We start from the raw sequence: 15,054 nt of genomic DNA on the forward strand, positions 1-15,054 counted from the left end.
ATATAAGAGCCTACCTAAAAACGAAGGTTTGTTTACTTTCTAGTCTAAGAAATTTTAACACATATCAACAATCCATACTTGAAATTCTCCAGATTAACATAACATATTAATGTACAACTCCTTTTCATTGATATAGCAGCTTTCTTTTAAGAAACTCTAAACTGTTTATTTTCAGTGAACATGTATATGCATTGATATTGTGTAAATTATCTAGAACACTTTGGATTTTCAATAAATATTAACAATGGTGATAATATAATTTCATTAGAGTTTGAAGCATTTGTTTGTAATTCCTACTAATCAGTTTGAATCTAGTCTTTTTGTAAGTGTAAATTCAGTTACATGAGATTGAATGGGGTTAAATCAATAGTCAGATACATTAGCAAACTGTCACTATACTGTAATTTGTCCCTGGCACAACCTAATTTATATTTTTAGGGATAGGAAAGAATTGAGGGAATCAGACTGCATGCCCATATTTTCATCACACATTTGAGAAATGTATCGTATTAAAGAAATCAGGAACAATCTCCCAAGAATCATCCCTGAAAATCCTATGAAAGGAAATCTTCTGTTAGGTAAAAGAAGTCAAAGCCCAAAATAGGATTTTCAAATTCAAAAGGGAGAGTCATTCTCAACAACCATTTCAAAAAAGTAAAATTTCCACTTAAAATTAAGTTTTAAAAAAGTAGATGAAGGGGAAAACTCATTTTGGTACACAACAAACTTTCCATATTCCTACAGATTAGATAGAAAGTACACCCTATCTACTCTAAATCTAATTCACTCTCCAGTTGGCCCCACTTCCATCAGCATATGCCATAAATACACACTATTCCTGCTCAATACACTAGAGGGAGTCAGGGCATAATTACATAAGGGTTTTACATATACATATATTATATGAAAGTATGTACGTGTATACATGTCTATTAACACAACACTATTTCATTAACTACCCTCTGGGACTTAACCTTTCTGGGTTTAATAGCTATAATAATAATAATAATAATAATAATAATAATAATAATAATAATAATAATAATAAAAACTTATTTATTTATTTATTACCACACACATGTCTCTCCATATCTTGCTGGAAAGGGGTTAGAGAACAAATACCAAGGCAGTGTGTAACTATCTAAAGTGCCTTGCATGACTATCTTTGAAGTATTGTATAGTCCCCATAAATAAAAGATTTGGAATGCTTAGAAATTAATTAATTAATTATGTTCAGTCCATCCCTTTTGTAATTAAGAAATTATCTAGTGATTTTAATATCCATAAAATAGCATCTTCCATGTTTGTGGTACAAGGACAATTCTGTACATATTAGTGCCAAAGTGCCTGATGTCCTTCAATTACACTTTGCAGGCAACTCATGCATCCAACTTATTTGCAAAACAGCCCAGCTTTAACAAAGCATTGCATTCCTGATGATTAACTGCAAAATCCTACCCCAAGAGAAACTATCCATTTTGAAAGTACAGACATTTCAGGATTTGAAATTCTACTAAAAAGAGCAGCGATATTAATTTCTAAAACCATTAGAGGGGCTCTTGATTTCCTAATATTTGTAGATAGACACAATACTGAATCTGACTTCAGATTAAAGGTTACCCTTCCAAAGAAAACCCTCAGAGAAATTTAAAACAAAATAAAACAAAACAAAGCAAAAAAAAAAAAAAATAAAAAAAAACAACTCTTTTTACCTGAATCTTAAAACAATTACCCCTGTAATAATTTATATATATGTGCCTGTCTGTCTATCTATCTTACTTATAATAGATCTGGATATGAATTTCTTTGTATATTGAATGATTCAAGTTACAGGTTTGTACATTCGGCATACACAATTTGTAAATGGCAACTCAACTTTATATTTATGAATCCTGATCAATATTCCAGCAATCAAAACACTCACCTTTTTTTTTTTTTTCTATTTCAACATTCCAATTTTCTTTTTGCACTAAACCTTTCCCCAGGATGGCAGCATCTCAAACAAATTCAGCATCCCTCAGTCCCCACATGTTGATGTTCGAAGAGTTTGGAAAGCGAGGCAGAATCCATGATTCGGGAATGAAGCACAGTCGTAGAGAAGTGAGATGAAATGAAGCAGGATTTTTTTTTTTTTTAAACATGGTGCTACTTAGAAAACAGAAGGTTTAAAGAAAATATCAAAACGATCCAAAGCACTCTCCAAAGCTATTAGAGAAACTTATTTTTTCTGGGGTTTATATTCCTTTTTACCATTTGAAAAAAAATATATGCAGGAAGAATGTAGAAGCTACTTGCAAAATGAGCACCAAAGGTTATATGAGCTTTCCAAGACAGAAGTTGAAATTACGTTGTAAAGGTTTTTTTTTTTTGTTTTTTTTTTGTTTTTTTTTTTTTAAGAGGATTGAGGGAAAGTCCCACGGCTAATGTGTGGGGGCAGGGAGAGCTCTGGCCTTTGGGGAACCTAGGAGGGAGATCTCTGTTTGTTGATCCTTAGACTGAAATAGGGGTAACCGAGGGGCGTTGGCCCCTGAGTATTATAAACCTGATTTAATTTGTGGCAGTCTAAGCTTCTGGTATAGTTGATGCGTGTCTCTTTAAAAGAGAGGCGTTTTTACATTGCTGATACGGTGTATCTATCATTGCGGTTCTGCTTTTCTTCTAAAATACTTTAATAATCGAGTGACTTCTCATTGCATGGATACACGAGGACAGCCGATTTTCCCCGAGGTTGAAGAAAGTTGCATATCGATTCCTGTTACAAGCTGCAGACGTACACGCGTGCAGTCACGCGCGCTCTCTCTCTCTCTCTCTCTCTCTCTCTCACACACACACACAGCTGCATCGCTTTCAGAATAAGCTACATTGAGACAACTGAAGTATGCACAAGAGTGTCTTTCTATTTTCTGACAACGTCTGTGCATGTATGTGTGTGAGTATGTGGTGTGTGTGTGTGTGTGTGTGTGTGTGTGTATGTGTGTGTGAGAGAAACAGAGACCTAATCCAGCATCTACTGCAAGGTTCCGAATCCTACACACACCCTGGGATCCCGCTTTCTTATGTTTTTTAACACAGACAAAAAATAAATTGCTTTCAACCCCCCCCCCCTTTCCCCACCTCGTTTTCTAGTGGAAGACCATGGAGAAAGCTTTTTATATGTAGTTAAAAGGCCACAGAGACTCTGCAGTGTAGAAATGAGGCGCTGCAGTTTACAAGCGACAAGCCCTTCTCACATTGTTAGTCTCCAATCTAACTGATCTAATCAATGACACCGAAGCATTGGGGATTCTAGCACCGCCTCCACAAGCCTTTTAGCTCTTTTTCATTGGAAGATAGAATAGGAGGCAGGTTCTTATTCTTAACGTTGATTGGCTGGCAGAGAATCAGTATCAATGTTTAAGCAGCGGCGTGAGGTGAATAGAGTCAGTCAGCAAGAGGCACTGGGAGAGAGCGAGAGGGCTGGGAGCCCAGCAAATGCAGCAACAGCAGAAGGGAGACTGAAGAGACGCTACTCCAACTGTTGAATTGAATTCTTCTTATTATTATTAATTTTAATTTTCTTCACTCGGTTTCGGAGATGGATTTATTTTCTCTGAAATCAGAACATCTTTTGCATGCTGTTGGCTGATCCTGATGAATGCCTGATTGAAAGAGGCCACCCACCCATAACAGAGAGGGGGAAATACCCCACTACAACAGATTGCAGAATTAACTATGCACGTTGGGTCTGGACTTTTATGAATAGAGGACAATTGGGGGGGGATACCGAACTGAGAGCCGAGATTGAGCTGTGGAGAGTTACTGGAAACCTACTACATATATATGTATATACATATTTTATTTCCCTAAAGATCAGAAAGATCTCGGGGTGACTCACGCCTAAAATAGAGGACAGAATTTAAAAAAAATACACCCAGCAAAGCAGACGCCTTCTTGGTGCTGTGGATAAAAGCCTTGTTTTCCTGATCCTCAGCCTCCCGGAGAAAGAGGTATAGTAAAAGTACAGCTGGATTCAACACCCCCTCCCTTCCTCCTTTTTTCTTCTTCAAAACATGAATCTGATTTTTCTATCTATAGAGTGAGTCAGAGAAGTGTTAGGAAGAAGCTGCAACTAATGTCTGTGAAGGGAGGAACATGAGGCGATAGTGAATGCGATTTGTTCCGCTGGATCTGACTCATCCAGCAGATTGGAACACCTGAATTTCTGGATGTGTCATTCACTTATTTTGGGGGTATTTTAAGAACCTGAAATTAAAAAAAACGACCACAAAAAATCCACCTTTATCTAATAGCCCCCCCGAAAGGTAAATCGTCCTGACTTGGCTTACTGCTGCTGTTGCTACTCCCTATACCAAGATGTCCAGAAAGATCGTTTGAGCCTGAGACTGCAGAATGCATTACACCAAACATTAATTTGTATTTGTTTAATTCATTCCCCTTTCGAAACAAAACAAAAAAGGACATATTTTATTCGCTTAAAATATTTACCACTTTTATTCATCGCCAAGATTTTCTTTGCTAAATGAAGAGGATTGGGAGGTGGCAGAGCCTTTGGAAGGAGATGCTGAATAGAAAGAAAAAAGAAGCACTTGACAGCACAGCCCTGTGAATGCAGAGACTGTTTCCCTTTTAGCCACAAAGTGTATGTGTGTGTGAGTACTGGGTGGATTTTCTCGCTTTTCCTCCTTTTTTCCCTCCTCCCTCAATTCTGAACATTCAACCATGGGTTGCCTGTTGATTTCCTTTCTCTTGGAGAGGAAAGCAAACTGGAATTAAACTGCATCGAGCAAAGTGTTGTTCCCTGAGAGGATGTGGTGGTGGCGGCTGCTACTGGCCTGTCTTAGAGAAATCCAAGAGTGTATATGCGAATGAACATAGACAGATATTTTTTCTTTCCTGTACACACATAACGCATAGACACTGCTGCTGCTGATCCGGTTGGGGGTTTCCTGGTTTCGGGGGAGCATTTTTCAAGATTAGAGGGCGGAGGCTGGTAAAGGGAGGAAACTACAAATCCGGACACTAGTTCTTTGCTCTGCATTCTTCCCCTCCTCCCCCCCTTCCCGCCTCCCTTGGGTTGCTTGGAAAGGAAAGGGAGAGAACTACGCCTGCCAGCGAGATGCAGTCCGCCGCTGCCGCCGCCGCTGCAAGCAATGCAAGATTAGATCTCTAAATGCAGCAAAACACTCCCTGAAAACCAACAAGCCCGCGAGGCCACCAGACATTTCTCTGTACACAAGGGAGGGCTTCAAATCTATTTCCGAGACTCGTCTGTTTCCTTTCCCTTATCCCCGTCAATCTCATCACGGGAGATGAGTAACAAGTAAGGATTTCACTTTACGATCCTGCTTAGAGACACACCTCCCGCTCTCTTTATCTCCCTCCGCCTCTATTTTTAATAGTATTTCCGAGACTGCGTGTGAGAGTGGCTTTTCAGCGCACTGGTGGAGGGGAAAAAAGAAAAGAAAAGAAAAACCCTGCGTATTTAAAAAACCATTATCGCTGCCTCCTTCCTCCTTCCTCCTTCTCTCCCCTCCCCCCGGACGATTTTTTTCTTCTTATCATCCACCTCATCGCTGAAGTTTGTGGAGCCTGAACTAGAGCTGGGGTTTTCCTGTAGATACGAAGCGCTTGTTTTACCCCTGTGCTCGGAAGCTGCTATTATTTTCACTCAGTGACCCTTAAGCTACGGTCCATTTGCTGCCTCTCGCTCTGGGCAGATGCTGTAGCTCAACAGGTTCAAGGAACTTGGGGAAGAAATAAGAAGAGCCTGAATCAAAAAGCAGCTAGAGGGAGAAGAGAGACAGACTCTGTCTCACGCACGCATACACACAGGAGCACACACACACACACACACACACACACACAACCCCGTTGTGTTGCACGCTCGCAACACACAGACACGCACGTCCTGCAGCTCCTGCCCCCACCCCGTTGGTCTGGGATGTACCTTTCCATCTGTTGCTGTTTCTTGCTCTGGGCTCCCGCCCTCACGCTCAAGAACCTCAACTACTCTGTGCCGGAGGAGCAAGGTGCCGGCACTGTGATAGGCAACATCGGAAAAGATGCGAGGCTGCCACAGCAGGGGCTTCTGCCCCCGGAGCGAGGAGGAGGCGGCGGTGTCAGCATCGGAGCCGGGCGCGGCAAATCGGGCAGCTATCGGGTCTTGGAGAACTCGGCGCCGCACTTACTGGATGTGGACGCTGACAGCGGACTTCTCTACACTAAGCAGCGCATTGACCGAGAGTCCCTGTGCCGCCACAACGCCAAGTGCCAGCTCTCCCTAGAGGTCTTCGCCAACGACAAAGAGATCTGCATGATCAAAGTGGAAATCCAAGATATCAACGACAATGCGCCCTCCTTCCCCTCAGACCAGATTGAGATGGACATTTCAGAGAATGCCGCTCCAGGGACTCGCTTCCCACTCACCAGCGCCCACGATCCAGACGCCGGTGACAACGGTCTCCGCACTTACCTGCTCACCCGCGACGACCACGGCCTCTTCGCCCTGGACGTCAAGTCCCGCGGAGATGGCACCAAGTTCCCAGAGCTGGTAATTCAGAAGGCACTGGACCGTGAGCAACAGAATCACCACACCCTAGTGCTGACCGCCCTGGACGGCGGAGAACCGCCCCGTTCAGCCACCATGCAGATCAATGTGAAGGTAATCGACTCCAACGATAACAGTCCCGTCTTCGAGGCTCCCTCCTACCTGGTGGAGGTGCCCGAAAATTCCCCTCTGGGCACGGTAGTAATTGACCTCAATGCCACAGACGCTGATGAGGGCCAGAATGGCGAGGTGATATATTCCTTCAGTAGCTATGTGCCAGACCGGGTGCGGGAACTCTTTTCTATTGACCCCAAAACGGGACTGATCCGCGTCAAAGGTAACCTAGACTATGAAGAGAACAGCTTAGTGGAGATTGACGTACAGGCCCGGGACCTGGGGCCCAACCCCATCCCGGCCCATTGCAAGGTCACGGTCAAGCTGGTAGACCGCAACGACAATGCGCCCTCCATAGGCTTTGTCTCCGTGCGCCAGGGGGCGCTGAGTGAGGCCGCCCCACCGGGTACTGTCATCGCCCTGGTGCGGGTCACTGATAGGGACTCGGGGAAGAATGGGCAGCTACAATGTCGTGTCCTGGGCGGAGGAGGGTCAGGAGGGGTACTTGGAGGGAGTGGGACCGGAGGCCCGGTGCCCTTCAAACTGGAAGAGAACTATGATAACTTCTACACAGTAGTGACTGACCGGCCTTTGGACAGAGAGACCCAGGATGAGTACAATGTTACCATCGTGGCTCGGGATGGAGGCTCTCCCTCTCTAAACTCCACGAAGTCATTCTCTGTGAAAATCCTGGACGAGAATGACAACCCGCCTCGCTTCACCAAGGGACTTTACGTGCTGCAGGTGCACGAGAATAACATCCCCGGTGAGTACCTGGGTTCTGTGCTGGCACATGATCCCGACCTGGGCCAAAACGGCACTGTGTCCTACTCCATAATACCCTCACATATCGGGGACGTGTCCATTTATACCTATGTGTCTGTGAACCCCACGAACGGAGCCATTTACGCTTTGCGCTCCTTCAACTATGAGCAGACCAAAGCCTTTGAGTTTAAAGTATTAGCTAAGGACTCAGGCGCCCCGGCTCACTTAGAGAGCAATGCCACGGTGCGAGTGACTGTGCTGGACGTGAACGACAACGCACCTGTGATAGTGCTTCCCACTCTGCAAAATGATACAGCCGAGCTGCAGGTGCCGCGGAATGCCGGCTTGGGCTATCTAGTGAGCACTGTGCGAGCACTGGATAACGACTTCGGGGAGAGCGGGAGGCTCACGTATGAGATTGTGGACGGCAATGAGGACAACCTGTTCGAGATCGACTCGTCCAGCGGCGAGATCCGCACTCTGCACCCTTTCTGGGAAGACGTGACTCCAGTGGTAGAGCTAGTGATAAAAGTGACGGATCACGGGAAGCCTACCCTCTCAGCCGTAGCTAGGCTCATCATCCGCTCGGTGAGCGGCTCTCTTCCCGAGGGTGTGCCCCGAGTGAATGGCGAGCAGCACCACTGGGACATGTCCCTGCCACTGATAGTCACCCTGAGCACCATCTCCATTATCCTCCTAGCGGCCATGATCACCATCGCGGTCAAGTGCAAGCGGGAGAACAAGGAGATCCGGACTTACAATTGCCGCATCGCAGAATACAGCCACCCGCAGCTAGGCGGGGGCAAGGGCAAAAAGAAGAAGATCAACAAGAATGATATTATGTTAGTGCAGAGCGAGGTGGAGGAGAGAAATGCCATGAATGTCATGAATGTGGTGAGCAGCCCCTCCTTGGCCACCTCCCCCATGTACTTTGACTATCAGACTCGACTGCCCCTCAGCTCGCCCAGATCTGAGGTGATGTACCTGAAACCTGCCTCCAACAACCTGACTGTTCCTCAGGGGCATGGGGGCTGCCACACCAGCTTCACTGGACAAGGGACTAATGCAACCGAGACACCCTCCACTCGGATGTCCATAATTCAGGTAGGAGACTTTTAGCATAACCTGGGACTTGACTTTAAAGATTTGTTTTTGGAGTTGTCCTGACACCTATCGAACAGGACTGAGACACTGCCAACAGCAGTGAAACCCTCTGGTTTACTTTCTGAACACTGTGTGTGTACATACTATAAGATATACACAGAAGTATCATCCATGTATGTAAATAACAGCACAAAAATTACAAGATGTAAATGTCTTGTTTCTGTTACTTATTTTAACGTGTTGTTGTTGTTGTTTTTTTTTTTTTTTTAAGACTTCATTTAAAACAAATCATTGAGCAGTGTTCAGTGTTTGTGGTTTGTTTTGTTTTATTTTTTATTAGTACATATTTCACTTTATAACAAATAACAAAGAACCCTCCCACCTTTGGGAACTTTTGTTTGATTTGTTAGTGGTTCTTTGTTAACACTGCAAAAAATATTTTTTTAAATGTATGCTACAAAATGAAAATGTTATATGGGAACAACAAAAATAGCAGTCAGATTTCCAGTAGCCCGAATCAGTGTGAACTATTGTTTACACTAATGTATTTAAATATTAGTTTTATCAAAGCACATTTTAATCGTACATGGATCTAATTTAACAGTCAGATTGAAGTACATTTTAATTTATTAGTGTACTTTAACTTTTCAAATCACAGATATACTTTGAAACTACTTTTTAAAAGTTTGGATGGAGAAAGGCTCTGGATAATGACTATTACTATATTTAAAATGTCACATTTATGTTGTCCAGTTGTTTTCCTAATATTCTCTTCTGAGTCTTTGGAGAAGTGAACTGAGTGTATCAGAAGAAAAAAAAAGTGACAGACTTATTTTGTGTTCCCTGAAAATGGGAGGAAAAGTTGCACTATAGTCACTTGATGTACCAAAAAAAAAAATTAACAATAAAATAAAATAATATTTAAAATGCATTTAAATTCATGAATTGTATATTTGATATGAAAAGAAAAATTCAAATTCCCTGGAACTTTAAATAGATATGTGCATATAAATACATATATGCACACATATATTCTATGCTTTAAATTAAAGTCCACTGACATATGGTAAAAGGAAAAATCCTGAGCTTCGAAATAGCATAGATACTTTGACAAATGTAGGAAAACTCCCTCTGCACTAGTCTATTGGCGCTATTCCTCAAGCCATTGTGGAGTTGTTTCACAACAGCAACTTCATTTTATGCTAAATATGCATTTGCATTGCTACCAATTTACTTTAGTGGAGATAATACTTGAAATCTAAAATTGAACTTATCAGAAAGTGACGCTTTAGGGAAAATGAACAATGTTGGAGGTAAAAGCAAGATAATTGATTTTTACACTTATGTGCTTTAAAAATCAAATAACTTTTGATGGCACTTGTTTTGGGTAGTTTTTTATTTATTGTTAAACTTAAGTGCTCAAAATGCTAAGTCCACTCTTTTTGTTTTTTGTTTTTGCATATAACTGTAATAGTTGCTAAAAAGAAGCAAATTATATTTTCCCACAATAATGTAATGTCTCCATAACGTAACTAATACATGTACTAATTAATGCTACTGAATTTGAAGCTATCATTTGTAGTGTTAAATCCCAATGGTTGGAATTTTTTTTATTTATTCATTTTTTACAGTGTTTACTGTATACTTAAACATGATTTTTTTTTTTTTTTTGGAGATCTATATAAAACTCAAAGAGGAAATTCCTCCCTTAAAAAGGTGTTTTGTGGTTTCTATGAAAGTCTTTCTGTGGCTATTAAATATTCTTTTCATGGTTATCTACATCTCTAAGAAGAAGAGAGTTTTATGCTAACAAATTTATATGTAGGTATTTATTAGATAAATGCACAAATATATTGCCTTCAATTGCCTTCACTTTTTTTTTTAACTTCCTTGCTTAAAAAGTTGTAATATGGTAGATAAATCCTCAGGCTCTCACTATTTATCTCCACAAGTCAAATTCTTATTGGAATTCCCAGTAGAAATGGAATTGGAGTAGGAGAATACCTAAAGAGTCTGGGGCATTAGTTAGATTGGGCATGATATATCTGGGATTGAATCAGCGATATTATTTTGAGGAGACAGGTTCCAAGTGTTTCCACAAACACTTGGGAAGGCTTTGATCTGTCCTAAACAAGAACCTAGTTAGTAGATTGAATTCCTTTAAAATGAAAAAAAAAAATATCAATTCCAACACAGAAAATTTCATATTTAATTTGCAGAAAGCAAAGAACATCTCATCTCTGTTCTTTCCTTTTTTCTCATTAAAATACATTTCAGCAAAATAATCAATAAATGTAGTTTGTGAAATTAGTTTTAGTTTTAAAAGTTGAAATAAGCTTTGGTCCAGAATGGGACCTCTACTAAAGTAGTCTTGACACTTATTTGGGAAAGAGAGGGTATGGAGAGGTTATGTGACTTGCTTAATCAGACAGTAAGTCAGATACTGTATTAGACTTGAATTCAGTTTTTCAGAATTCTGAGGCCTATTCTCTTATTCTTTCCTTTAAAAAATTGTTTTTGTCAACATTATATTCATCATTTTTTCTATTTTTCTTCTTCAAAGTTGTCCTCCCTTTGGTGCTTCTATATGTGGCCTGGAAGGCCTTTAAGAACACCCTTGGGGACCTGCCTCATTTTATCATCCACCTGATTAGTATAGCACACTTTGGCTTATGTTGCACACCTATTTTTAATTACTTTTTAGGTGTATATGATTTAACCCAAAATATAATGTATTTTATGTATTAAATTAAGGACAATGAGTGGTCCTTTTAATTTAGTTATTGTTTTGCAAATGCTTTAAAATGGAGCACAATACTTTAAGCACCTAAGGACACCATCATCTTACTTTGGGTCAATAAGATGGTTTTATGCTCTTGTTACTCACCTTCAGTAACATACAACTGAATAAAAACTTGACATGAACTTCTGGGTAGATATTATAGCTATGTAATATATGTTTGATTTACTTATGTAAGCAAAGGAAGTTCAGTACTGAGGTACTGAGGTTTACTTATAAGTATGTTAAGGACTAACAGAACTACTAAATCTCACATTTTATGTCTGTCCAAAGTAGAATCATATATATGTATGTGTATATATATATATATATATGAACTGTACAGATTCCAAAAATTGTGGCTATATTTTGTAGGCACACCTGTGTCAAAACCATACTTTAACTGAATTTAGATGTAACATTAAGAATTCTATTCATGCCACAGTCAAAATAAAGCACTATTTTATTCACTGTTAACATTAGGACAAATTCCAATATACTATTTGTCAGCTAAACTAGCAGAAAACCAAACTCTGTGCAAAAACATCTAATTATCAGGTGTTTTCTCTATAGATTCTTTATAGAGAAGCAGTGATGTAAAAGATGTATATACACTTTTCTAACCAACTAGTTATAGTCCAAAGTTTAGCCAACGTACACAGGAAGTAGAAATGCTTTTTAACATATGTTTAGATATTAATTTAAATTATATGATTAGGAAACATTCAATAGCCACTTCCTTTAGGGAACATTGATGGAACAAAAGGACTTTGGGGTTAAGATAAAAATTTTACTAAAAAAGATCAAATGAAGCTTTAAGTGTCTTTTTTTCTACATTCTGACAAATATGCATACCTTAGGGAATTCTCATGTGGCATGCTAAAATGAAGCACCAATCATTAATGATACTTGAAAGCAGCCACTGTTCATGCCCCTGTTAACAAAGGTAATAAATCTCAGAATAACTCTATCAGGAGCTGATTTGGGGTCGGGGAGGAAGATAATCCTCTAGAAGCTGGAGGAATCCCAAATTTTCTTGCTGCTCTAATGCCTTCAGACTTGCTATAATGTTACTGCAAGAAACTTTTATGAGCATCCTTAGAAGGAATTATGCTTAGTTTACATTTTAGTACAACTGAAATAATTAAAAGAAAAAAAGCAGTTGCATTCTTTTCTAGTGTTTTAAAACTCCAATTTCAAATAACTCCTATTAACTTCAACTTCATAGAGTTTACAGAAATGGTGTAAGATCTTCTTGATTTGTTATAGACTTTTCAGTCAAAGAAAATGAAGTACATGTTTTCAGAAGAAAAGTACACTTGAAATATGCACCATTTAATTAAGGTAGTCTCTAATGTTTGCCCAAAATTCTAAATGTAATTAAATTAGTGAGAAATAGGTAAATGAACAGTGTGGAAAGAAGAGAGGGTCACAAGTAGCCTTAGCATCTTTGAGTGAAAAAAAGGTAAGGAGAAACTTCTATATGCTTTATTGATCCCAATGGATAATGCCTAATGCAATTCATAAGGCAAATTAATGATTTTGAGTTGCTAGAAGCTAACTTGGGGATGTGGTACAGTCAACTCTATTGGACATTTATTTGTATTCACCCCCTCCAAATTCTCAGGAGCCATGAAGATTGAGTTTGGAGATTCACCAGATTCATATTTCGTTAATTATACAGAATTAAGCTAAAATATTTTTCAATTTATTTTTTGTAAGGTAAAATAACATTTCTGCCCTTTGGCTCATAAATGACAGGTTAACTGGCAGATTTACTCACCCAATATTTTAATTAATATTCAAATTGCACAGACATGTGCAACCTGATTTCTTTTTTTCCCTCACACTATTTAGGGAATTACAAAATAGAGCTTAAAACAAACAACCAAACACACACACACACACACACACACACACGCACACGCACACACACGCAAACAAACAAACAAAAAAACCTCTGAGTTTCAGGGAAGCTGTGACAAGCCAAAGGATACATTGCTAATTGGCACCATTCCCCAGAACAGAACCTAAGATTATTCACTGCCAGTCAAGTGTTTTTTAGACCAAAACCCTGACTTATTGAGTGTCTGGGACTTGTTATAGATGAGAATATCCTTTGATATATCTCAACACAGATCCTAGCTTGGTCAATGATATAATTTAGGTGCTTAATACAAATTCTTAAAGATGAAGTTAAAATGACACATAGAGAAAAACTGTATCAGGTTTAAAAAACCAAATAAAATGGTGTATTAGCCACAAAAGTGCTTGAAGAAATTTACAGTGAATCTAAATTATAATTTTGTTGTTATTATTAATCATTTGAGAAACAGGACCCTGAATTATTGTTTTTCAAATGTTTAATAATTCTATTAAATGCAAAATTACCAGCACAATATGAAATATTAAATTATAGAAGTAATTGAATAATGATACATAGAAGTAAAATGATATATAGAAACATTTGATTTTCAAATATTTAATTTGATATGTTGACTTGAAATAATTAAAAACTTACTTCATGAATCAGCTACAGCCTTTAGTAAAATTAACAAAATGATACCTATAGTCATTTATATTTTTTACATATGAACCATATGTAGCCCCCAGGTGAAAATTCAACAACCTTTTTCTAAAGGAAAGGAAATACTTTCAATTTCACCTAAAGAATTTAAATTTTCATTTATTCCTATCAAAAATTAGAATATATGAGAAGGTAACATAGAATCTTTAAGTTGTATGAGGCACAACTTGGTGAATAAATGACTTTACTTGGGAGAGTTTATATATATACATATACATATAAATATACTTAATTATTTTCTTGGTATGTAGTGGGAATATATGATTATTTTAAAGGCAAACATTGATGCTATCTTAAAGTTTACATACTTTATTCTAAACTTTACATATATTATTCTTAAAGCAATCTTAATTATCAAGCAGACTGAAGGATTAGATCAAATTCATATATTCAAGGAAAAATTCTGAAATTAAGGTTTCCTCAGTTGCATTATTCAAAACTAGACTTTTCTATGTTTCCTCTTTATAGATTAATCAAGACTACTAATTTTTTTTGCTATTGACAATGCATCAGTTATATAATACGTCATCACATTTTTTCATAAACAAATATGTACATTATCAAAAAACAAAACCACCCAGACCAAACAAACCATTTACCAAAATATATTATAGACAAAATCTAAAAATGTTTGGAAAAAGAAAAGTCATTTCTAAATATAACGTTAAGCACTGAAGTGTTTGTGTTTCACTTTTTAAAGAAATGAAGCACTGATTTGAAATGTAATTCATGTATATATTTACATGTGTATATATAATGCATACATACTTATTCATTTCAGCAAGAATACTCTTCTACAATTTTCCCTCATTACATAAATAACTTCATTACAACATTATAGCTATTAGGAAACCTTCCCACCCCACAGGATATACATTTCACGAAACAGTTACATTTTTATAATAAGTGAGACCTTAAAAATCCTAAAGTTAAATCAGTTAAAAGAAGGAAGAGGGCTGTAAAAATCAGATGTTATGGATATACTTTAAGCTTAATGTTAACTATATCAAGAATATTAAATATATATGTAAAATATATATTTGGTTTTATATATATCAATAAGTATACATGCATATATATGTATGCTTATATGTGCATGTCATGTACTTACATACACACATGTTTGGAAATTAAAGTTCTTGTTAGAATAGAAAATAA

The 15,054-nt window shown here is 38.4% G+C and overlaps 1 protein-coding gene across 4 annotated transcripts in view; it reads left to right on the forward strand.

The window, feature by feature from the left end:
• The first annotated feature begins 2,965 nt into the window (after positions 1 to 2,965).
• The window catches only part of PCDH17 (protocadherin 17), a 113,327-nt gene continuing 101,238 nt past the window's right edge, over positions 2,966 to 15,054 (forward strand). For all 4 annotated transcript variants that reach the window (XM_051983886.1, XM_051983888.1, XM_051983887.1 and 1 more), the window contains exon 1: positions 2,966 to 8,530. In XM_051983886.1, the coding sequence (XP_051839846.1) occupies positions 5,942 to 8,530 (2,589 nt within the window). In that variant the 5' untranslated portion in view covers positions 2,966 to 5,941. The remainder of the gene's footprint in view (positions 8,531 to 15,054) is intronic.

This window comes from Antechinus flavipes, chromosome 3, assembly GCF_016432865.1.
Source record: "Antechinus flavipes isolate AdamAnt ecotype Samford, QLD, Australia chromosome 3, AdamAnt_v2, whole genome shotgun sequence".
NCBI lineage: Eukaryota > Metazoa > Chordata > Mammalia > Dasyuromorphia > Dasyuridae > Antechinus > Antechinus flavipes.